Below are 21473 nucleotides of genomic sequence, written 5' to 3'. Positions count from 1 at the left end.
GAAATTTGTCTATATATTTGTACATGTGCAAAGCCGCAAATGAAAAAAAACTGCTGAAAATGAAAATTTAGATTCATCATTATACTTGCAATCCTTAAATCCCTTCAAGGAAGCGTTCTGATTTTAATGGTAGATTTTCAACAATGGATATTTTACCGATTTTCCTTTGTGCAGTTAACCACAACGTGTAACACAAGTGAACTTGATTGTCACAAAACCTTTTTATTTATCTTAGTTTATGCATCAAATAATTTACATGAATATGAATATAGGTACACTATTCACGGTTTTGAATAATCTGAGCAAAAAAATCAGAGCCAATATGTTTGTGTAGAGCATAACTACGTTTCGACAAGTGCTATTGTCATCGTCAGGTTATAAGAAATAAAAGCGACAGAAGGCACGCAACAGGGTGACGCACAAAGGTAAAAAAAGGCGACACGAAGTTAGAATGTAAAAGCAATTAACGGAGATAAAATAAAAACGCACGCGGAAAGGGTGCCAACGAGTGTACCCGAGGTAAAGCACGACGGCTAGATATTGAATAAGTAGAGTGGTGTTGATTCCTGGCCATTGTTTAATTCCGGGTTATGTTGTTGTATGCATAGAGATTCAAGAGTTTGTATTTCCGCGTGCGTTTTTATTTTATCTCCGTTAATTGCTTTTACATTCTAACTTCGTGTCGCCTTTTTTTACCTTTGTGCGTCACCCTGTTGCGTGCCTTCTGTCGCTTTTATTTCTTATAACCTGACGATGACAATAGTACTTGTCGAAACGTAGTTATGCTCTACACAAACATATTGGCTCTGATTTTTTTGCTCGCAATATGAATATAGTTTAGCAAGCTCTTTGCAAGTTTGCAGCAATGCGGGAGCAGTTTAAACCATGAAAAGCGGCGTTGGCCCGTGCAGTGTTTTCACAACAAGCAACACCGATACAGTTACCAAGTTAGCAATTGCTACATGGTGTCTGTATCTAAAAACCGCAGTTACAAATGAGAAGTCAAGCTGAAAAATCAAAGCAATGGAGTTACAGCATGAAGGGTTAGATTGTCAAAACAAAAGATCCGATAGTTTACTGATGAAAGATTTGCAAAAAATCTTCCAATTAAAGCGGAAATAACTTTTTTAACCACCCTCTTCATGTTACTATCCTCCGTATTACATATTGCTTAGTGCGCATTTCATGTTTTCTGTTTCTATAGTTTTGGGCAAAATACAATCTAATGTTCACTCAGGTGAAAACCAGTAATTCGCCATTGCCGTATAAGTGCTAGAAAGTCAACAACAATATAAAAGCAATGTACAAATGAGAGGAAATGCTCGGTATTAATAACTGCAACTCAGGAATTAAAGGACGAGTTGTAATTTTTCTCGGTATATACATGTATGACAATGTTTTAACCAACAGCATGTAAGCAAAAGGTAGCCACAGTTAAGTAAGCCTGAGATGGGGCTTGAACTCGGCCTGAACCAGAAAGTACACGCACTTAAACGGGAGTGAACTTGTAACTGTGTTTAAAGAAAGCCCGAAATAGGCATAAAAATTGGTAAAACTGCGTTACATATGAGACCCAAGGCAAAGTCGGGCCTAAATTAGGCCTATTTTATTCAAACTTAGCCCGGCCTGACTTGAAACTCTGGAAGGAAGACATCGAAAAAATTATAAAAAAAGTTATACATTATAAGCCAGGCGAGCTCTGAAATAAGTTTTCAAGCGTTATGTTTGTTATGTTCTGAACATAACAACATGATGTTCATCAATTAGCCGACGTTGGAAATACGCTATTCATTTGTGTAAATTGCAGCAAAACTGAAGCAATGGTTTTTTTACATGCTAGTTAACAGGGTTTTATTTGGAAGACGAATGTATAATCTTTTCCACCTCATCTAAGTGTTCTTGGGCCATATTTGGAAAATTGGTTGCGACAACTGAACGATATGTTTCGGCCTTTTCCGGGGACACGCTTTTCAGTTCCACTCCAGACCTCATTGCTGTTAACTGCATTTAAAATATAATACAGAATAAATTGTGCGCAGCAAGGTTAGGTAACGAAAATGTCGTTGGTGATATCAGCTAATGATTGTCGTTCAACACAAAGTCACTCATAGCTGCACACGACAACATCGCCCACTAGCGTATTATTACATTTGAAATAGCCCGGTATGGGTGCATTTAATGTTTTACCTGTATTTTACTTGCCATTTCAACTCTGAACATGTGATCAAACGCTTTCGCCGCGGTATCCGCGACTGTTATAATGCCGTGATTTTCCATCATTAAAATGTTGTTGGTATCTACAAGAAAGTCATTAACAAAAGTAACTGACAGCTTTCAAAGCCAATAAAAACGCTTATTGAAGCGAAATGTAATTTCACCTCCAAGCTGTGAAAGAAGCTGGTCGAAATGGACTTTGTAATCCTTTTTTTCGTCATAGTGTCGATCGTAGACTACACGATCAATGATGGCCTGCTAGTCGGATGGATACATCGAAGTGTGAAATCCTTTACGCAGCCTGTGATTGTATGCAATGTCCGTTTTTACGCAACATTCGCAATCTGGTTCAGTAACCATATTAGCCAAAAATGGCTTCGACATATGTTTAAAACAGCGTAGACTTTCGAGAAAGTAAGGTATCACTAATTTGGCGCTTAATTTTAAAATTTGGAATCGCGCCTTTTATTAACAAGAACTTATCGATTTTACGTTATTCTAAAGTCTACACAAAGTGTAATTCGCAGATTATGCATAAGTGTTACTCATGTGTGTTTAAATTTATTCTTGGTTTTAGGCATATACAACCTTTATAAGATGTAGTTTTTTTACATAGGTTTAAGTTAAGCAAAAAAAAATCAGTTAAGATATCAATAAACCTAAACGCAGGTGCTAAAACTTTAAATAATGCCGAATCGAAACCTTTTACTTACACAAAGCAGTAGCATACTGTGGGTGTGCATGAAAAACAGCTTCAATGTCTGGTTTTCTTCTGTGCGCTGCAAGTTGCATTCGTCTTGGAATCATTGGCACCACACCCTCTCCTATCACTTCGTCAGTTTCTTTGTTTAACTCCAAAAAACATTCCTCAGTGACATCTACGTCAAGCAGTTACAAACACCTAGCTGAAACTGAGTTGCACATGTGTTGTGGACTGTACTACTTTACATTAGTTTGTTTATTAGCGATAATGCTTTTCTGTCCACATTTTACATCACTGAAGGCGTTGTGTAATTTTTTTTCTTTTTTTCTTCTTTTTTACCCTCTTTGAAACCATAAAGTAGGCTAAAACTTTAACCCCTATATAAACAGGTACTCACTCTGCCACATAACTCCGGATGGGGCAATCAAGATCACAATACCATTTCCATCTTTGGCTTTGGCAATCGCAGACACATGGTTCGTGACAGAATCTTGCATTCCATACCTGTACTTACATGAATAAAGGTCAAGATTGGACAAAGTTCTACCGACTACAAAACTTACCATGCCAACGCACGACATGCTTTTGCTAATTCCATTCGGACAATTGCATTATCCCTGGCTTCCAAGTTTTGCAGCGTGCTCATATTTGCGCATTCGATTGTCTCTTGGGTGAAATAAGTTCACCTTGTAAGGTTTACAAAACCTGTAAAAATGCCACCGGCAATGGTCACATAGGCAATGGTTTGACAATAAAGCGATTTTACCTTTAAAATTCATGGCATATTAACCCGATAAAGACACAACAATTTCTACACGCACGTCTTTGCAAGACACTACTTTGCTTACAGTAGAATAAAACTGGTACAGAAACAAAAACGAACAGACCAAATTGTCACGTTGCTTTTTCTCGCTACGTTTTGTGCAAGCATAGCTTTGCCTGATTGTACTCGGTGTTTCATACATGACTTAACACCAATCGAACAAACTGTTATGCAGCCGTGTAAGTTAGAAACGCTTGTTATATTCCTGTTTTGTGGAAAGATTTCTGAAATTACACACCATTTCACGTCGTGCAGTATGCTGTATTATTGCTTTACCTATGATGTTATAAGGCTCGTTTCAAAATCGGAAGTGTGAATTAAATGTAGTCGCACGTTAAGCAGCTTTTGATAGGTAATGCGAATTCGGTAAAACGTCACGCTAGGAAAAAGGTTCAATACCAACATGCCGAAACAGTCGTTTTTATCTGAAGGGAAAAATCCAATTGATTAAAACGCGAAAGCAGCGGAGAACTGAAATCCCAATACCCTACAAATAACAAAAATTTTCTACTTGTAAACTTGATCTACTGTGAGTTCTTACCTTTACTTTTCAATAATCTTAGTTTATGCATCAAATGATTTACCCATATGTGAATCAATGTAGTTAAGCCAGTTCTTTTGCAGTTTTGCAGCAATTCGAGAGCAGTTTAAACTAGTGATGCACCGAACCCTCCTAAAAAGGTTCGGGCCGAAACCGAATATTCGGCCATGAGGCCGAATCAGGCCGAACCTAAAATCCCCTTTCTTATGGATGTTTTCAACTGAACTTTGTGTTGTTGATGCAAGTGAACTCAATTTTGACAAACTAAAATCACTTTCACATTGTGTAAGATTTACTAAACATCTAAGTTTTTGCAGACACAGTGGCTCGTATTTTATAGATACAACAAATAGTTAATTTATGATGTTTCGTATGGGCGAAAATGAAATCTAAGGCCTTAATTCCATGCAATAAAAAAGTTCGGTTTCGGCCGAATTTTCAAAAAAGTTCGGGCCGAAACCGAAACATTGGAAAACAACGGATTCGGCCGAAATGTTTCGGCCAACCGAAACTTCGGTGCATCACTAGTTTAAACCATGAAAAGCGGCGTTGAACCGTGCAGTGTCTTCTCAACAAGCAACACCGATACAGTTACCAAGTTAGGCATTGCTACATGCGGGTTTATGTATCTGTAAACCGCAGTTACAAATGAGAAGTCAAGCTGAAAAACCAAAGAGATAAGGTTGGCAGCATGAAGGGTTAAAATATCAAACCACTAGATTCAAAAGTTTACGGGTGAAAAATTTGCAAACAATCTTCCAATTAAAAGGAAATATTTTTAACCCTCCTTCATGTTATTTCAATCCCTGGCGCGTACAGTCTGAGATATAATGTATTGCTGAGGTCGCAGTTCCTGTTTTCTGTTTCTATAGTTGTGGACAAAAACAACATTCTAATGATCACCTACGTGAAATCTGTAATTCAACACCGCCGAGTAACGTTACTTTAGTGCCAGGAAATTAACAACAATATAAAAGCCATGTAGAAATGAGATGAAGTGCAGCTAGGTATTAATACCTGCAACAGAGCATTTAAGCACGAGTGGTTTTACTGGGGATATACATGTATGACAATGTTTTAACCAACAACAAGTAAGCAAATGGTAACCACAGTTAAGTAAGCCTGAGATGGGGCTTGAACTCGGCCTGAACCAGAAAGTACACGCACTTAAACGGGAGTGAACTTGTAATTGTGTTTGAAGAAAGCCCGAAATAGGCATAAAATTGGAAAAACTGCGTTACATATGAGACCGAATGCAAAGTCGGGCCTGAATTAGGCCTATATTTTATTCAAACTTAGCCCGGCCTGACTTGAAACTCTGGAACGAAGACATCGAAAAATATTATAAAGAAGATGTGCATTATAAGCCAGGCGAGCTCTAAAATCAGTTGTCAAGTGTTAAGTTTGTTATGTTCATCAATTAGCTGACTGTTGGAAATAGGCTATTCATTTGTGTAAATTGCAGCAAAACTGAACCAATGGTTTTTTTGCATGTTAGTTAACAAAGTTTTATTTGGAAGACGAATGAAGAATCTTTTCCACTTCATCCAAGTGTTCTTGGGCGATATTTGGAAAATTTACAGCAACAACTGAACGATAAGCTTCGGCCTTTTCCAGGGAGATGTCTTTTAGTTCCACTCCAGAGCTTATTGCTGTTAACTGTATTTGAAATATATTACAGAATAAATTACAGAAATATGTGCGCAGCAAGGTTAGGTAACGAAACTGTCGTTGTTGATTCAAGCTAATATTTGTCGTTCAACACAAAGCCACTCTTAGCTGCAACAAAACATTTTATTTTTATTATTGAATTTAACTCATTGTAGCTGCATTCTCTTTATTAAGTACGGGCAGCGGCTTTAAAAAAACACACCACAACATCGCCCACTAGCGTCTTGTCAAAAATATTTTTTGTCAAAAACGCAGTATGGTGGATTGATGCTTTACCTGTATTTTACTTGCCATTTCAACTTTGTACATGTAATCAAAGGCTTTCGCCACGGTATCCGCGACTGTTATTATGCCGTGATTCTCCATCATTAAAATGTTGTTGGTGTCTACAAGAAAACGTCAATAAAAGAAACTGACAGCTTTCAAAGCCAATTAAAACGCTTATTGAAGCGAAATGTAATTTCACCTCCAAGCTGTGAAAGAAGTTGATCGAACGCGACTTTGTAATCCTTTTTTTCGTCATAGTGTCGATCGTAGACTACACGATCAATGATAGCCATGCTGGTTGGGTGGATACATCGAAGAGTGAAATCCTTCCCTGTGATTGTACGCAATGTCCGGTTTTACGCAAAATTCGCAATCCAGTTACGTATTAGCAAAAAAAAGGCTCCGACCAATGCTAAAAAAACAACGAAGGCGTTCGAGAAGGTTAAGGATTACAAATTTAGCGAATAAATTCAAAATTTTAAATCGCTTCTTTAGTACGAATTAATCGCTTTGGCGTTATTTTGCCCAAAGTTTTATTTGCAGATTACACAAAAGTGTTACTCACACAAAGCAGTAGCATACTGTGGATGTGCATGGAAAGCAGCCTCAACGTCCGGTCTTCTCCTGTGCGCTGCCAGTTGCATTCGTCTTGGAACCATTGGCACCACACCCTCTCCTATCACTTCGCCAGTTTCTTTGTTTAACTCCAAAAAACACTCCTCAGTGACATCTACGTCAAGCAAGCACAAACACCACACTGAAACTAAGTAACCAATATATTGTCGACTACCACTGCCTTACAAAGATTATTGCATTTTCGATATATGCGATATCAAATCGTATATTAACCGCTAACCCTTTGAAACACTAAAATGGGCTAAAACTTTAACCCCAGATCAACAGTTACTCACTCTGCCACATAACTCCGGATGGGGCAATCAAAATCACGATACCATTTCCATCTTTAGCCTTGGCAACCGCAGACACATGGTTTGTGACAGAGTCTTGCATTCCATATCTGTACCAAACAGCACTTACCAATAATTAAGTTCTCATGTTTGGATAAAGTTCTTGCGACCACAAAACCTACCATGCCAACGCACGACATGCTTTTGCTAATTCCCTTCGGACAATTGCATTATCTCTGGCTTCCAAGTTCTGCAGTGTGCTCATATTTGCGCATTCGAATGTCTCTTGGGTGGAATAAGTTCACAATATTAGGTTAACAAAATCTGTAAAAATGCCACTGGTTTTATAAAAGCAAAATGGTTTGACAATAAAGCGTTTTTACAAAAGGTTCAATACCAACATGTTAAACTAGTCGTGTTTTATCTAAAGTGAAAGATCTAATTGATTGGAATGCGGAAGCAGCGGAGAACTGAAATCCAATTGACTATTAAGTAACAAATTTTTTTAATTATTCCTTACTGTACAGTTACAGTTAGTCAGCATCAAGCAAAAACTCGCAACTGAAAACAAGTTGTCAAGGTACATCTCCACGTTCAATTAGTTTCGCATGACTAGCTTTGCATTTTTACCCCTGCTATGACGTAACAACAGCTAATATGTGCGTAACAATGAATTTGGAAGGCCATTGTCTGTAGGTTATAAAGATTGGTTCATTTTTTCATTAATTGAACAACGTGGCAGAGTAAGGCGACATGATTGCTTTAAGTAAAACTATTGTATTGTATTTTATAGAGAAAAACCAGGCTAAACTTTAATGTTTTTTGTGTCTTCTTCAACTGAACGTTGTTTTCTGTGATTGTCGGTGAGTGTTTATTTTGACTTGTTGCCAAAGTTCAGTTTATGGTGTACTCTTGTGACTCATGGCATGCTATGTTTTCTAACTTGCAGCTAATGTTTTATTATCTCGTAACTGTAATATGTGTACTGTACTGGTTGACGTGTGTCGCAAAATAGTTGTTTTAAAAACCGTTTCCTCTTCGGTCCCAGCTCAGTTCCTGATCCTCTTTTGCGACTGTTTACAGCAGGGGTGTGCAACCCGCGGCCCGCGGGCCACAATCCGGCCCGCCAAGCCGTTTAGTGTGGCCCTCAACAACACTCTGATGCACATTTTGACAAAAAATCCGCGCTAGCTTTCGGAGTTTCCTAAGTTGACATGATATTATAATGCAAGTCGCACCAACAGGAGGGTAAAAAACGTGTAAATACCAAAATAAGGTACATGAAAAAAATTGTGTGGCCCTCTCTTGATGTCCGAAATTGGTTAGATGGCCCACCGACGAAAAAGGTTGCACACCCCTGGTTTACAGCCTTACACTGATCGTGTATAACAGTGGTCGGCAACCGCCGGCCCGCGGCCCGGTACTGGTCCGCGAGGAGTTCGTTACCGGGCCGTATAATTTTTCAGGTTAAATGCTACAAATCATTTTGCCCATGTATCCCGGGCATGATTATCTAATTTAAGCGTTTTTACAGCTATATATTCGTAGTTTTTTAAAGACCGGTCCGCGATAAAATTTTTGTTTCAAAACCGGTCCGCAGTGCAAAAAAGGTTGCCGACCCCTGGTGTATAACATTATGGCTGTTTTCGTTGAAGTTATTTCAGAAGATGGTGGGATTGTGATTTTGTGGGAAAAGTTTATCCTTGCAGGTCGGCCGTTTAGAGTCTATTCATGGTAATACGCACCATATAGAATAGGGTGTAATATGTTCTGATCAAAACAGTTTCATTTAATTTGCAACAGACTGGCACAAATTTAGAACCGATAAATTTAATTAAAGTATGTTGGAATTGCAGTTCCTTAACAAACTACAAAACATGGAAGATCTCGGTATCAAAAAGGTAACTATCAGGCAAGCACGTACCCATTACACAAAGTTAACTTTGTGCTAGCAATACTGGGAGTGGGAACCATGCGAAAGAATCACGTTTATGAGTAAGCGGTTTTGTCTGGTTGCAATCTCCAGGAGTGCAAAACAAGGTGATGTTGGTACATACGACTGACGGAAAGTTTTTTTCAGTCTTTTCTTTAAAGTTTATAAACGTAAACGCTAGATGGCACAAAAAATGGGTTTAGGTGATTTCGCTGCAGCATATTTTGGCATTGCAACCATCATTTTTAAATTTTAAAACAAGCTCTTTTGGAATAGGAAAACCACAAATGTAAACCAAGCTTAAATTTGTCGTTTGTACTGAGTAACACGCAAACCACAACTCTCGTGGATAACCACATTTATGTTTTGATTTAAAACTTATAAAACTCAGAGCTTTACAAACTGCGACATGAAGCAATTTGGCTTATTAACGCCTTTTTTAATAAAAAAAACAATATTTTTGCAACAGCCCTCTGGAATAACTGGTGTTGCTGCACATCACACTCGCAACACATCAAAAATTTAAATAAAGTTACGCATTTCTCGCCAAATAACTTGAAAAGACTTTGCTCTAAGTCAGTAGTTCTCAACGGGGGCGTTTGCTCTCACTAAGGGGGCGCTGGAGAAAAATTGGGCGATTGGGGGGGCGCTGGGAAAAGAAAGAGCAGATGAAAAGAAACAAAACGTCAAAGTCATTTTTATCATATCTCTTCCATCAGCGACCAGTAAAAGAGATGATATTCACTGTATTGTATACTTTGTTTAAAGCGTGTTTTTGATGGTGTTGTCACAATTCATTTTACACAAATCACAATGCGTCGGGCTTGTCTCCGCTTTAAAAGCAAAATTTGCAGGCAGAAATTGACTTGTGCTTGGCCGAACCGAGCTAGAACCCGAGTACTTGGTACCGAGCATCGCAATTTTTGATGCTGCGCTCGCATTAACTACACTTACTACAGTGTCAATTCATCCAGGCTGCGCGAGTGTTTGGTCCTAATATACATCTTGGAAAAACTAAAGCTAGATAAACGTTAAACGTTAATTTACTGGAAAAGTATTTCTGCATCAACATGTAGGACTAAGTTCGTCTAATTTTACAGAACGCATACAACGTTCTAAAAGTTGTTTGTTTTGTCACAGTCAAACCAAAACTATCAATGCTATTTTGTGCGTGAACAACGGCTTTCTAGTGTTAATTGTGATGGAATAAATGAGTCGTCTGTAAAAGAGATTCTTTAATTTAAAAAAAAAATTTACTATTTGACAGTAGCACGATCTGACTTTAATAAAGTTTGCACTAGTGTTGGTCCCGGAAAGACGCGTATTAGGGCATGCAACCTATGTGACCCTCACATGATATTTTTAATGCTATCCGGCCCGCAGTGAAAAAAAGTTTGGTGATCCCTGTGTTACACAATCGCTACAAAACCGTACTACGAGTTGATTATTGCTTATTACACAATAATGTAACGGGTAAGTCATAAACGGTTTTTGTGACATCTCATTTGAACGTGTGATTTGTTTAGTGCTGACCTACAGAGGTAGGGTCCCCAACAATAAAAGCGACTGTTTTCAAAAACATAAAATAGTGTTAACACTCTCAGTTGCAATTTGTTACATAAAAAACGTTGGTGTTTTACTTGGCGTTGGCTCTCTTTGCGTGGTATGCGGAAAGTACCTATACACCCTAAGTACGGCCCTGTTTCTGACGTCACAAAACGACGAGCGTTAACGTGACGTGAGATGCTTGCTGCTCGACCAAACAAAACGATTACAGTTTTGACCCATCACGCGAATCAAGCTAAAAGCAATGAGCACTGTCTGCAGTTAGTGGTATCATGTTGAATTACAAATTAAAATATTTATGATTAAGTGCTAAAACATAGCTTGTTAAACATTCGCTCTTAATTATCGCACTGATATTGTTTGTAAAAAAATCGATTTGAATTAAGGTGAAAATAACGGCCCAAATAGACGTAAAAAGCGACATGCTTTATTGTTCAAACGTTTCGGCAAATGCTTATGCTATCATCAGTGATAAGAAGGCCACATCATTCGAACAATAAAGCATGTCGCTTTTTACGTGTATTTGGGCCGTTATTTTCACCATTAAACTTATGAACAGATCCGTATATAGTGTTCCAAAATCGATTTGATTTTGTCAGTTTTGAGGGGGGCGTTTATAAATTACGAACACGTAAAAGGGGCGATACAAGAAAAAAGGTTGAGAACCACTGCTCTAAGTCGTAAAAACTTATCTGTGTTTAACCGAATTTTCAACAGTCAAATGTCAAATCACTTCCAAATTGGTTCCAAAACAGTTGCAGTGATCTGTTTTTAAACAGTGATCAGTTTTTTCAATAATCCATAATAATTGGAACAACTACCCTGATTACTATAGCATTCCTATTGTCTTCTTTTATTTGCCCATAACTAATTAAAACTTTTAGAATGTTCAGAAACACACTTCACTTCTGTTTTGCTAGGATTACAGCTTGTTGTTTGCAAAGCTATTGCACACTGGCTTCGTTGTGCCTCACGCAACTGCAAGTGCGGTTGGAAACGCTTTGTCGCCCTGTACCCATTTCCTAATTTCCTTAGGAATATCACGTTCTTGTGGCATTCGAGATAATTGCTCACACGACTCAAGTCACGTTCACAGCGCGCAGTTTCGTTTGGTTTTCTTCGTTTACGAGTCTACATTTGATATTTGTCTGTGATCAAATGCTTTTCTTAAAAACAACAGTGTATCACTATTTAACCTGACACTTAAATCTATTAGTAAAGAACAACATTTTTACAGCTTTATCTGCTAAAGTTAGACCTTTACCACGTAATATGATAAGCATAGTTTGCGTCCAATCCTTAATTGTCTATACACAGGCTATAATACGACGTTTCGATTCCGTTGGTTTAGGGCAAGGATTTTCAACTGGTGTACCGCAAGAAATTTATGGTTGGGAAGACCGGGGATGGTTCGGACGTTTTTTTGAAAATAGCTAATAATTTTTTTATATACGGTATGCGTCACCTGAATTTAAATGTTAGTTTGTTGTAAAGGGAGATCCTTTGCCGAAAAAGGGTATGTGTGTCACTTGCCAAAGCAAACTAGAAATGCATGTAAACGGTCAAATTCCTAAAGGCTCTTAAGTGTCCGATGTTGCCCCGGTACCCCGGCACCGGCTTTGGGGTTCTTTCTGCAAAATTTTATGTCAAAATCTTTTTCATTTTTCTCTGTATCGGAGTCTTCAAAGTCGACCAATTGCCTACATAAAAGAGTGATGTCTTTCTATGTGGGTCTCCCCCATCAGTTTTTTTTCTTTTAGCATGGGTGTGGAAATATCTTCTTTACTATACACTTTATCCGTTTTGCTCGCCGCGATGTTTTCTTGTTTTGAACCGTGACTTTTTTATTTGTCTTTGTTTTTCCTTCTCTCCTAATAGCTTTTTTTCAGGCGTGTCGGTAGCGATAAATGATCAGCCTCTGACCTTTTCCTTCGTGGTTGAGCTTTGGGATATGGTCTGACACATTCTGGCGTGACATGGACTGAACACGGAATGTTGGAAGGCCCGGGCGAAGTAGACGATTTTGTATGTGGAAGGGAAGTTTCCCGTGGTAACAGAACACTCTCTGTCGCTTCAGCACAACTTTCCGCTAATTTTTTTTAGGTGGATGTAAGGTTTAAGTATAAAGGTAAGTTTATACAAAAGTTTTCTTTTGCTGCACTTTCTCAAACGACAACTGGTGAAAAAATATTCAAGACCATCATGGATTACACTGTAAACATGTAATAATATAATTAGAAATGTACAAGCGAACAATAAATTCAGACAAAGCCATTAGATGAGCCTTGTTTGTTGTGTTGTTGATTAAAAGCAAAAACAAATTATACACGTCGTGTAAATGAAATTATATTGTCAAGTACGGGCTATGGTAATTTGGTAGCACAAGTCAAAATTTGGGTCACTAAAATCGAACACAAATGGTTTGCCACTGCTAGATTTTTACAACACAGAGTCTAGCTGTCGTTATTTCAATTTGGTATTATTGAAATCAAAAACAACGAGCTTACGATTCTGCCCAGTCAAAAACCAGTAGAACCAACGTTTTTTTTTAAACAGCTCGAGAGCAGATTCGATTTAGTTTTGTTTTTTTAGTTTTTTTTTTGGGGGGGGGGGGGGGGGGAGGGGGGTAGGGCAAAAAGAGCTAAGGACAAACTAAAATGCAAAACCTTCAGGACCTAAATTCGTAAAATAGGTTTTAAACTAATAAAAATAGGTTTAAACAAAGTTCAAATCTGCGTTGTATTTGTACAGTGGCGCAATAAAACCTTTGTTATTAATGGCATCATGGCACGGGGCGACACAGCCATCACGTTATTTGTCCCATTAGGAATCGTAAAATTAACTGGCTTGCAACTTTACCAAACACGTAACGTTGAACTTAAGTGCGCACAACCTTGTAAGTTAGTAATTGCTACGTGCACTGGAAGATTGTTGAGCCAAGTTTTTCGAAAACGGTTTCAATTTAAAAACAAATGCAGATCAACCACATATCATTTAAAGGTCTAAGGTTTCGTGTTTTTTGCGGTTTATTATTAATTTCGACATTTCAACTAAAAATATCTTTGGAAGAAGGACGAAAAGAAAAGGGTCTTACCACAGAAGAAAAAATCCTTCGCTATTGGCCTCAATCTTATGTCGGGCGTTTAGTTAGCGGAGGGTCCAGGCAAACTCCATACAGCGTATATTATTTATTGTTTTAATGTGAGTTGTGTTATACTAAAAATAGGTACCCAGCAGAATAACCGAATCGGGCCTGCAGGATCCCCATAACAGAATGGTATAAAATTTATGCATTAAGGTAAAATTAAACCACAGAACTTTAAAGCTATAAAGGGGCAATAAACCTTATTTGAAGTAGGCACAAACAAAGTTCAAATCTAAGTGGCATTTGCGAAGTTGGTTAGTTAAACATTCACAAAGCTAACAGTGCCATAGCACAATAAGGCATAACTGTCCCATAAGGAATCGTAAAGTTTTTGAACCTTGTACACACGTTAATCGTGCAGTAACGTTCGCTACGCTCTCCTCACTGCGCTGTGGTGTTAGTCAGCATTACTCAAAGGTCCCGAAAATGTTAAGCCAAAAACTTGTTAAGATAAAAGAGAAAGATCGAAGACATACAAGAAAAAGGTTACACCAAAAAGCTAGCTGAGAATCCCTAGTTAGTCCTGTACTTCGCCCACGGTGTCCCGAGAAGATATTTGGTGTGCCGCAGGAAAATTGCATTTAAACAGACCTTCAAACCACATTGACATTTATTAAGGGTGAACTTGAAAAGTACAACAAACGGAAATTGTGAATATGCTAATTTGTCAGCATTTGTAAAAAATTGTAACGATTTGTTAACATTTTGTAAGTCCCTAACGGCAACCTGTTTTGGGAAAATTTGTAGGTGTAAAAAGAACAAGAAAATGTTGGAAAGCACGAGACAAGGTGTCTGGTTCTTTTTAAATATTAATAACAAAAAAAAAAGAAAAAAGAACTTGATTGATAACATTTTATTTCCACAGTTCAAATTCATTCATAAGTTTACATAAAAAGATATTAATGACACACCTGTTGCCACATCATCTACAAACATGCTTGTTAAACAGATCTATGACAATTTATAGAGCTTGTCAACTACATGGAAAGTAGAAAATATAGTTATTAAAGGCTTAAAATGTCAACCAAAAAGATTTTGAATTTCCAAAACGGAAAATTTGTCTATAATGCTGCAAATCTTCCAACTGTAGTGGAAGGAGATCTAGACTTTGAAATACCCCTTGGTATTTGCTCTATTTTTGGCGAGTACGGCTCTGGAAAATCGTTTATTCAAAACTTACTGCTCAGTTACTTACAACATGTAAGTTTAAAAAACATTTTAAATCAATCTGTGAGACAACTTTTTTTAAATGTTATTTATAGAAAGAAAAAAGCTTTGAGGATGATAAAAGAATCGAGAATGTATTTGAATTGAAAGAGAATGTTGATCCCCAAACAACAGGCATTGATGTGTATGAAAAATACATACGGTATGAAGCCGAAGAAAAACCAAAGGTGCAAACATGTGCATTTCAAGGCCCTTATTGTGCCTAACTGATACTTTTACTAACAAATAAACATTATAACATAAACAGCTCTACGTGGGTGTTTGGGACACTGAAGGATCGCTCGACCCCAACCAAGACAAAGAAAAAGTTACAGCAATACTTGGCATGGCAGCTTATGGCAGCTCAGTTGCAATTTACAACATAAAAGAAAAGTTTCACCTTCACAACATGCAGGACATGCAGGTTGGATTTATCCTTGTTTTTGGTCCCTATTGCACTACAATTACGCTTTTTTGTCTTTTCAAATTAAGTTTTTGTTGCGCGATCTAAGAAAAACTTGGAAAGAAAGTTTGAACCAACGATTCCAGGTAAATATTCAGAAACCAAAACCTTAATTGAACAAGTCGTGCAACGAATTTCGTATTTAGGATTTGGTCATACTTATTCGAGATTGGAGTGACAATGAGCAGTTTGCGTATGGAATCGAAGGAGGAGAAATGTATAGGCAGCACGTCATGTCAAAGGGCGAAGCCACAAAAGAATTTTTTGAAGAAGTTGAAAAGGTGTTTCGAAGTGTCCGTGTCTTTCTCATGCCGAGACCGAATGACCACGTCACAAAAAAATCCCTTAACCAGTCCCGAAAGATGGCGGGTGAGTCATTTAAACGATGCTGGCATTAAATTAGTTCAAGATGACGATTAAAGTAAAACCTTGTGTGTTTCACAGATTTAGGTGACGAATTTCGTGCACAATTAAAATCATTTTGTCAACTTGTTGCAAATGAAGTATTGGAGCCGCGAACCATTGGAGGCCAGTCGCTTACCATCAACGACCTTCACTTTCACATGGAGCAGTACCAAAGAGAATATACACCAAGCAGTGTAACGAATGTTAAGAAAACGTAATTTGATACTTACTATAAAATACCACATTTATGATGCAGGTGATGGAGGGAGCCGAGGCAAAATCTGTACTGGAAACTGCACTCAAATATTATCAACAAAATTGCAATTCGCGGGTACTTTTCGATTCGTCTTTACATGTATATTTTTTTAACTAACGCCACAACTAATTTAGTGGGTGAACATTTTTGTAAAAGAAGAAAACAGGAAGGAAAGACACGAGAGAAACAAGGGAATGGGAATAAATTTGGCAAAAAAAAATTGAAAAATTTTTTAACACCGAAGAAAGTTGCATTATTGCTTGAACAATTAAGCGAAACAATTGACGAGCAGCATAGGTTATCAGAACAGCAAGTTAAAAACCTAATTGATCTCAACGAGGTAAACATATTGTGTTACGAATATGTTTGTAATTGATACTACTTCTGAAAAACAAACACTTTGATCTAAAAAAATTTGTAATTTATGTTTATGCTGATAAACCGGGAAACTATTTAGAGGTATTTTGTAATGAATATTATTGTTTCGGCTATTTTATTTTATTTTTGCCACCTACAAGTTAAAACGGGTGCCACTTTTTTAAAATCTGTTACATGCAACGTTTATTTTTGCAGAGTGTCAAGGGGGTGTTGGTTACTATTTTGGGAGTTTGCATTGGATCAACAATAGTTGTTGTTATGTACTTTGTTCCTAGAACAAGACCGTACTTGTTTCCATTCTTGTTGAAAATGTTTGAGCAATTATTCAAAAATTACAAAAATACTGACGGCAACAGCACTTTTACGAGAGGAGGTGTGACGACTATTGTTCGATATCTTCCCCAATAAATCACTACAATTTCTTCACGTATGAAACAACCCCACCCCTGCCGTTTTATCTTATTAATTAAAGATTGTTGCCAGTAGACTAATAGCAGAAAATTTGTTTCATTTGGTGTACAGTTCAATAATTTATTGCTTGTCTCGCGGACCTTTCTTTTTCATTCGCTACTTAAATGTTTTCGCAGCAATATATCTTGATTACAGTGATTCACTAGCACATTTTACTTGTGGTACACAAAAATGTATTGATAACCATGACACGCCCACTGCTTGTTGTGATTTAAATTTAGTTTATAAGGAATGTTGATTAAAACATATCTTTTCTTTAGCGTTATTTCTTAAGTTTTTGAAGCATGTTTAAATGCAGTTGACAGTTCAACGTGGTGCAATACAACAATTGCCAGCGTTCTACAAAGCACAAGAACAAAACCTAAACCAAAGCACAGGAGTTATTCGATGCGTTACTAATTTTATTTGTCCTTTTCTGAGTTCTTAAAGAGGAGCAAAGTTTTGTTTCCGTTTTATGTCTCATTCTTTTGCTGATGCGTGAGTGTGTTCGCGAGGGAGGTCACGGTTTTGAACGCTGACGAAACTGGAGGTTCCTCTCCGGTGTTTTTGTTGCAGAATAAGAACTGCTAGGATTTGTAGCCTTGTGACAGAGCTAGCAAAACTGTTCATTGCTTAACATATTTTGACGAAACATCACAAAGGTACAGCAGGTGAATCGACTTTGCAAATCCATGTAGCCAAAGTTACTTTATGTAGGGCATTACCTTTCGGGTGAAGTTGGAAGACATTTAACTGATTTAATTTGCTTAGGTTAAAGGAACAGTTGTAGTGATTGATTTTTGTTAATGTTCGCTAATTAGTCTCAAGGTTATAACCTCGTCACTACAAATTAAAGAGGTATACCACCGGCCTTAACCTCCCAAGCTCCTGAGCTTGTCAGAGCAGAGTCCTGAAAACTCCACACAAATGGGCTATTAGCCACAGTACGTATGGTAAGCGAAATGTTAGTAACAAGGTTAAGACGTTTCTTTTACCAACAAACAACTGTTAGTTTCATTACTGACAGTAAAAATCATATACCTAAATGTGATCAAGATATGCCTAAAGCTGAAAGACTAAAACAAGCTTTTGGCAAACCGGTCTGATTTCTTTCGTAAAAAAAACAGAAAGGAAAGATACGAGAAAAGCGGGGGATCGGCAATAATTTTAGCTAAACTTTTGCAATCAATTAGCTATAGATTTAAGTGCCTTGTGATACATGTGTTCCATTTTATATGCATAAAAACCTTACTCAAAAATTATTGACTTGTTTAATTCGGGTTTTACTGTTTCTTACAGCTTTTTTTTGGCTTTTCAAATGTTTACGCAACCTTCTTAGTAAGTGACATGTTACTTGTACAATACATTTACATATATCTTGTTGATTTGTGATATATGTAGTGTAAAAGCAAGTCATTAAATATTCATTACATGTTTTTGTTCATATACATGGTTGTTTTCACATAAAGTGCAAAAAAATCTCATCGAACATTATGATTATATCAACTTGCGATGTGTAAGTTTGGCCTTGTTCAACTTACCAGCAAAGTTACAAGGACGTAAATAACACCGTTGCATAAAAATAAAGTGAAAAAGTCGCCAAATTCATAACAGAACGTACAAATAGGTAATATCTTATCTTGACGACCTTCTCTTGTCACGTGATAACTCGACATATTCGTCATAAGCGTCATGTGGTCTGTTAACTGCATCGTCGTTAGTGTATTGCCCGTACGGCTTGGCTTTTCGTTTTGACGGTTTTTGGACGGAAACTTTCTGTGAGTCAGAAGATTTGCCGAACCCAGAGTAAAATCCTTTCTTTCTGCCAAGCGAAAAAAGTTTTTTTGGCACTTTTTTCTTCAAGCGGACTTGTCTCATATTCTTTGCACAGCTTGATGCAGCGGTAAACAAGGAAGGCAACAAGAAGGGTTAGAACTATTCCACCCACAAAACACATCGCAATGTAAACCACAATAGGGCCGCAGCAAGGATGTCCTGTTATGCAAAATGTATTAGAACAAATGTTTACAAAATTATTGATTTAATTACAGTCACCCACCTGTAAATGAAATTGTTACCGAGCCACGTCCTTTGTGAAGCGTCGAATCTCTGGCCGTTTCCCCGGCATTAAAAGAACCCCCTCCCCCACCCCATCCATTTGGGGTCCACCTCCACCACCCGAATAACCACCGCCACCCCCAGCCCCTCCGTCAGCGCTACCTGACTCTCCTCCTCCAAATCCTCCATTGTTTTCGAGCACTCCACCATCGGGTGAAGAAAACATTAAATAACCTCCAACGCCGGACGCGGTGCTTCCAAATACTTTATTTGCTTGTCAAAACAATTTTAGTGGGGTGTAAATTAGAGATGCACCGAATAAGCTTACTTTGGGCGGTTTTGATGAAACAAGTTTGGCTGGACCATTTGAATCATTATGACGTCACGCAAAGACTTAAGCTACGCTTTTGACATGAAAACATACGATTTTTTACCAGGCAAACGGTAGTGTTACACAACAGAATGGTTGTGGTTCATTATCATTTTAGTTATGTGGGTTTTAACTTGCATGGACCATAGTTGCCTGGCCGCCAATCAATTACTGACTTTTTGTCTGGAGTGGGCAAAACGATAATGTTTTATAAATCAGACGCGATTTAAGTTATTGCGTTTATTTTGAAAGATTGCGTGCTAAGCAGAAATGACACGTTTGACGCTTTAAATTTAAATTCGCAGTCGGTTTTTATTCTTTCGTATGAAGAAAACATTTAATACGCTGTGCTTCCAAATCATTTGTTGCTGTACGAGATGCTTGGAAGAGGAAACTCCACTTTCTGCATCTCGGTCACGCTGATGTAACTTGCCGCTCCGTCTCCTTTCCACCCTGCTCCTCCTCCAGAAGAGCTTGCTCCGTCGGATATTGCGATGCCACGAGCACCGCCGCTTCCATTTGCCCCACCAACACCCTGGGGCCCGCTCTTAAGGGTTCTCGACCCCGATTTACCTTTAGTCGTGAAAGCAGCGTCGGCAAAGTTTATGGAGGATTGAGGCGGATTGCCAACTCCTGAGCTCCCTCCGCCGGCGACAAGCATCAGAAAATTGTCGGCACTGCGCGACACAAAAGTGCCTCCCGATCCTCCTGGACCACGTAACCGTCCAATAGCAGGATCATAATCGCTTTGCTGACCTTGGGTATGTCCGATAATTACGTTATTCAAAATCACAAACTTTTAAATTTTCGGATAATAAAAGGGGAAAAATTTCGGATTTTGGTTGGTAAGTATTCTTTTAAACTTAAAAATGTTTTTCAAATCTTTAAGCCAACTAGAAATCAATAAGAAAAGTGAGACAACACGAATATTTACCAACCAAATTCCGAAATTTTTCCCCTTTTATTATCCGAAAATCAGCCTTTTCAACTGCGCCTTGACCGTAATTTCCACTGACAAGTTCCAAACCAGAAGGAGCCAGACAAAAAATCAGTTTGCCTCAGTTTACATTTGTAAATATTGTTCTAAATTAACGGTGATGGAAGTCAAAGCTGCAACATTAATTTACCTGTCAAAAGATACAACCCAGAAGAGGGTGCCGTCCATTGTTGCACCTCGTTTACGATTGTCACATCTCCCTCGACGCCTGAAACAGAATAACTGTGAGGTTGACATAGTGGTGGTCATATACATAACTGACTAAAAAAATGAGGACCTAAGTTTGTAGTTTTAACGTTTTTAATTGGTCTGTAACCTACCGATGCAAAACACAAAAACTTAAAAAAAACAAAAACTTTTTACACTATACTAGTAACTATTTTGCATTCTTAGCTTTGCACAATTAAAGCTTTTTAAAACTTTGACAGCCAAATGAGCACCGGTTTCGAAATATTATGTATGTGATTAGCAATACACTTCACCACTTCACATAATCAGGAAACCTATCAAAAAAACAAAAACAATTAGCAATACCTTTAGATAAAAAATGTCCCATTTATAATGCATTTGCACCATAATTGGTCTTTCTGTAATCGTTGAACATTTTTTTTTTCTATCTCATAAATCATAGATTTTGTAATTTAACAAGTTTTTGTGCAGTTTAGTATCATCATACATTTGCAGTCGACGTATTTAAACTTAGACTTACTTGTGTTGGACCAAATCTCCCACTCTGAGCACAATCACTAAAATCCCATCTCATTTCCACAGCAGCTTGGGTGGTGAGTTTTCATCATACAGATTGCAGTAGAGAAAACCTTTCAAATCCCAAGAAACATATTCCAGTCAATAGGCTTAGCCAAGTTTGCACAAGACCTTTTCACTGCTACAAAGTAAATAACAGTCATAATCCTAATTACCTTGTGTCTGTTTATTGTTTTTCACTGTTGCTTTTAGTTGGATTACTACTGCTGGCTGCCTTAAATGTTCTGTTCACACTGATGCCACCACTGTCTCACAAAAGGCAGAAAGCGCTGCTGGAAAGCGCTTTAGTAATTTACATGCCCCGTAGTCACTCATGCCTAGAGGCCTTGACTTCTTTTGGCGGCACTGTTTGGG

The 21473-nt window shown here is 37.9% G+C and overlaps 3 protein-coding genes, 1 long non-coding RNA gene and 1 pseudogene across 6 annotated transcripts; 2 read left to right on the top strand and 3 right to left on the bottom strand.

The window, feature by feature from the left end:
- Window positions 1-245: 245 nt before the first annotated feature.
- LOC145213090 (uncharacterized) lies at window positions 246-3416 on the bottom strand. Of its 3 annotated transcripts, none has more exons than XR_013856807.1 (5): window positions 3315-3416; window positions 2928-3125; window positions 2379-2515; window positions 2188-2297; window positions 246-2001 (listed from the first exon to the last, which is right to left on the bottom strand). XR_013856807.1 is itself a non-coding variant. In XM_080081331.1 (5 exons), exons 1-3 carry the CDS (start codon window positions 3412-3414, stop codon window positions 2451-2453), a joined length of 330 nt encoding a protein of 109 aa, XP_079937457.1. In that variant the 5' UTR covers window positions 3415-3416; the 3' UTR covers window positions 246-2001; window positions 2188-2297; window positions 2379-2450. The 3 variants fall into 3 exon arrangements, 2 of the variants coding, with proteins under 2 accessions (XP_079937457.1, XP_079937464.1); XM_080081331.1 differs by having other exon boundaries at window positions 2928-3092; XM_080081338.1 differs by lacking the exon at window positions 2188-2297 and having other exon boundaries at window positions 2928-3092.
- Window positions 3417-5790: 2374 nt separating this feature from the next.
- Window positions 5791-7392, bottom strand: LOC145224687 (beta-adducin-like). Its single transcript, XM_080091275.1, has 6 exons — window positions 7310-7392; window positions 7131-7252; window positions 6785-6949; window positions 6419-6550; window positions 6229-6338; window positions 5791-5940 (listed from the first exon to the last, which is right to left on the bottom strand). The coding sequence occupies exons 1-6, from the start codon at window positions 7390-7392 to the stop codon at window positions 5791-5793; spliced, it is 762 nt and encodes a 253-aa protein (XP_079947401.1).
- Window positions 7393-14788: 7396 nt separating this feature from the next.
- Window positions 14789-16063, top strand: LOC145224595 (atlastin-3-like). Its single transcript, XM_080091164.1, has 5 exons — window positions 14789-14971; window positions 15034-15165; window positions 15246-15401; window positions 15587-15809; window positions 15885-16063. The coding sequence occupies exons 1-5, from the start codon at window positions 14789-14791 to the stop codon at window positions 16061-16063; spliced, it is 873 nt and encodes a 290-aa protein (XP_079947290.1).
- A 21-nt stretch (window positions 16064-16084) lies between these two features.
- Window positions 16085-17209, top strand: LOC145209129 (uncharacterized). Its single transcript, XR_013855013.1, has 3 exons — window positions 16085-16176; window positions 16236-16441; window positions 16675-17209. It is a non-coding gene; the product is annotated as an uncharacterized LOC145209129 (long non-coding RNA).
- A 1503-nt stretch (window positions 17210-18712) lies between these two features.
- Window positions 18713-21144, bottom strand: LOC145224511 (uncharacterized; annotated as a pseudogene).
- Between the last annotated feature and the right edge of the window lie 329 nt (window positions 21145-21473).

This window comes from Phallusia mammillata, chromosome 1 (genome assembly GCF_965637545.1).
Source record: "Phallusia mammillata chromosome 1, kaPhaMamm4.hap1.1, whole genome shotgun sequence".
Taxonomy (NCBI): domain Eukaryota; kingdom Metazoa; phylum Chordata; class Ascidiacea; order Phlebobranchia; family Ascidiidae; genus Phallusia; species Phallusia mammillata.
This window is presented reverse-complemented; position numbering and strand designations above follow the sequence as displayed.

Bases quoted from the DNA above. Each gene is read 5' to 3' on its own strand.
- LOC145224687 (XM_080091275.1), bottom strand. From the start codon at position 7,392: ATGAGCACACTGCAGAACTTGGAAGCCAGAGATAATGCAATTGTCCGA. The intron at 7,253-7,309 runs GTAGGTTTTGTG...ATTATTGGTAAG, and splicing joins GCATGTCGTGCGTTGGCATG to TGCTGTTTGGTACAGATATG. The intron at 6,551-6,784 runs GTGAGTAACACT...GTACAATCACAG, and splicing joins ACAGTATGCTACTGCTTTGT to GGAAGGATTTCACTCTTCGA.
- LOC145213090 (XM_080081331.1), bottom strand. From the start codon at position 3,414: ATGCAAGATTCTGTCACGAACCATGTGTCTGCGATTGCCAAAGCCAAA. The intron at 3,093-3,314 runs GTGAGTACCTGT...TGCTTGACGTAG, and splicing joins ATCCGGAGTTATGTGGCAGA to ATGTCACTGAGGAATGTTTT. The intron at 2,516-2,927 runs GTAAGTAAAAGG...ATACAATCACAG, and splicing joins ACAGTATGCTACTGCTTTGT to GCTGCGTAAAGGATTTCACA.
- LOC145224595 (XM_080091164.1), top strand. From the start codon at position 14,789: ATGTCAACCAAAAAGATTTTGAATTTCCAAAACGGAAAATTTGTCTAT. The intron at 15,402-15,586 runs GTTGGATTTATC...TTTCGTATTTAG, and splicing joins ACAACATGCAGGACATGCAG to GATTTGGTCATACTTATTCG. The intron at 15,810-15,884 runs GTGAGTCATTTA...TGTGTTTCACAG, and splicing joins CCAGTCCCGAAAGATGGCGG to ATTTAGGTGACGAATTTCGT.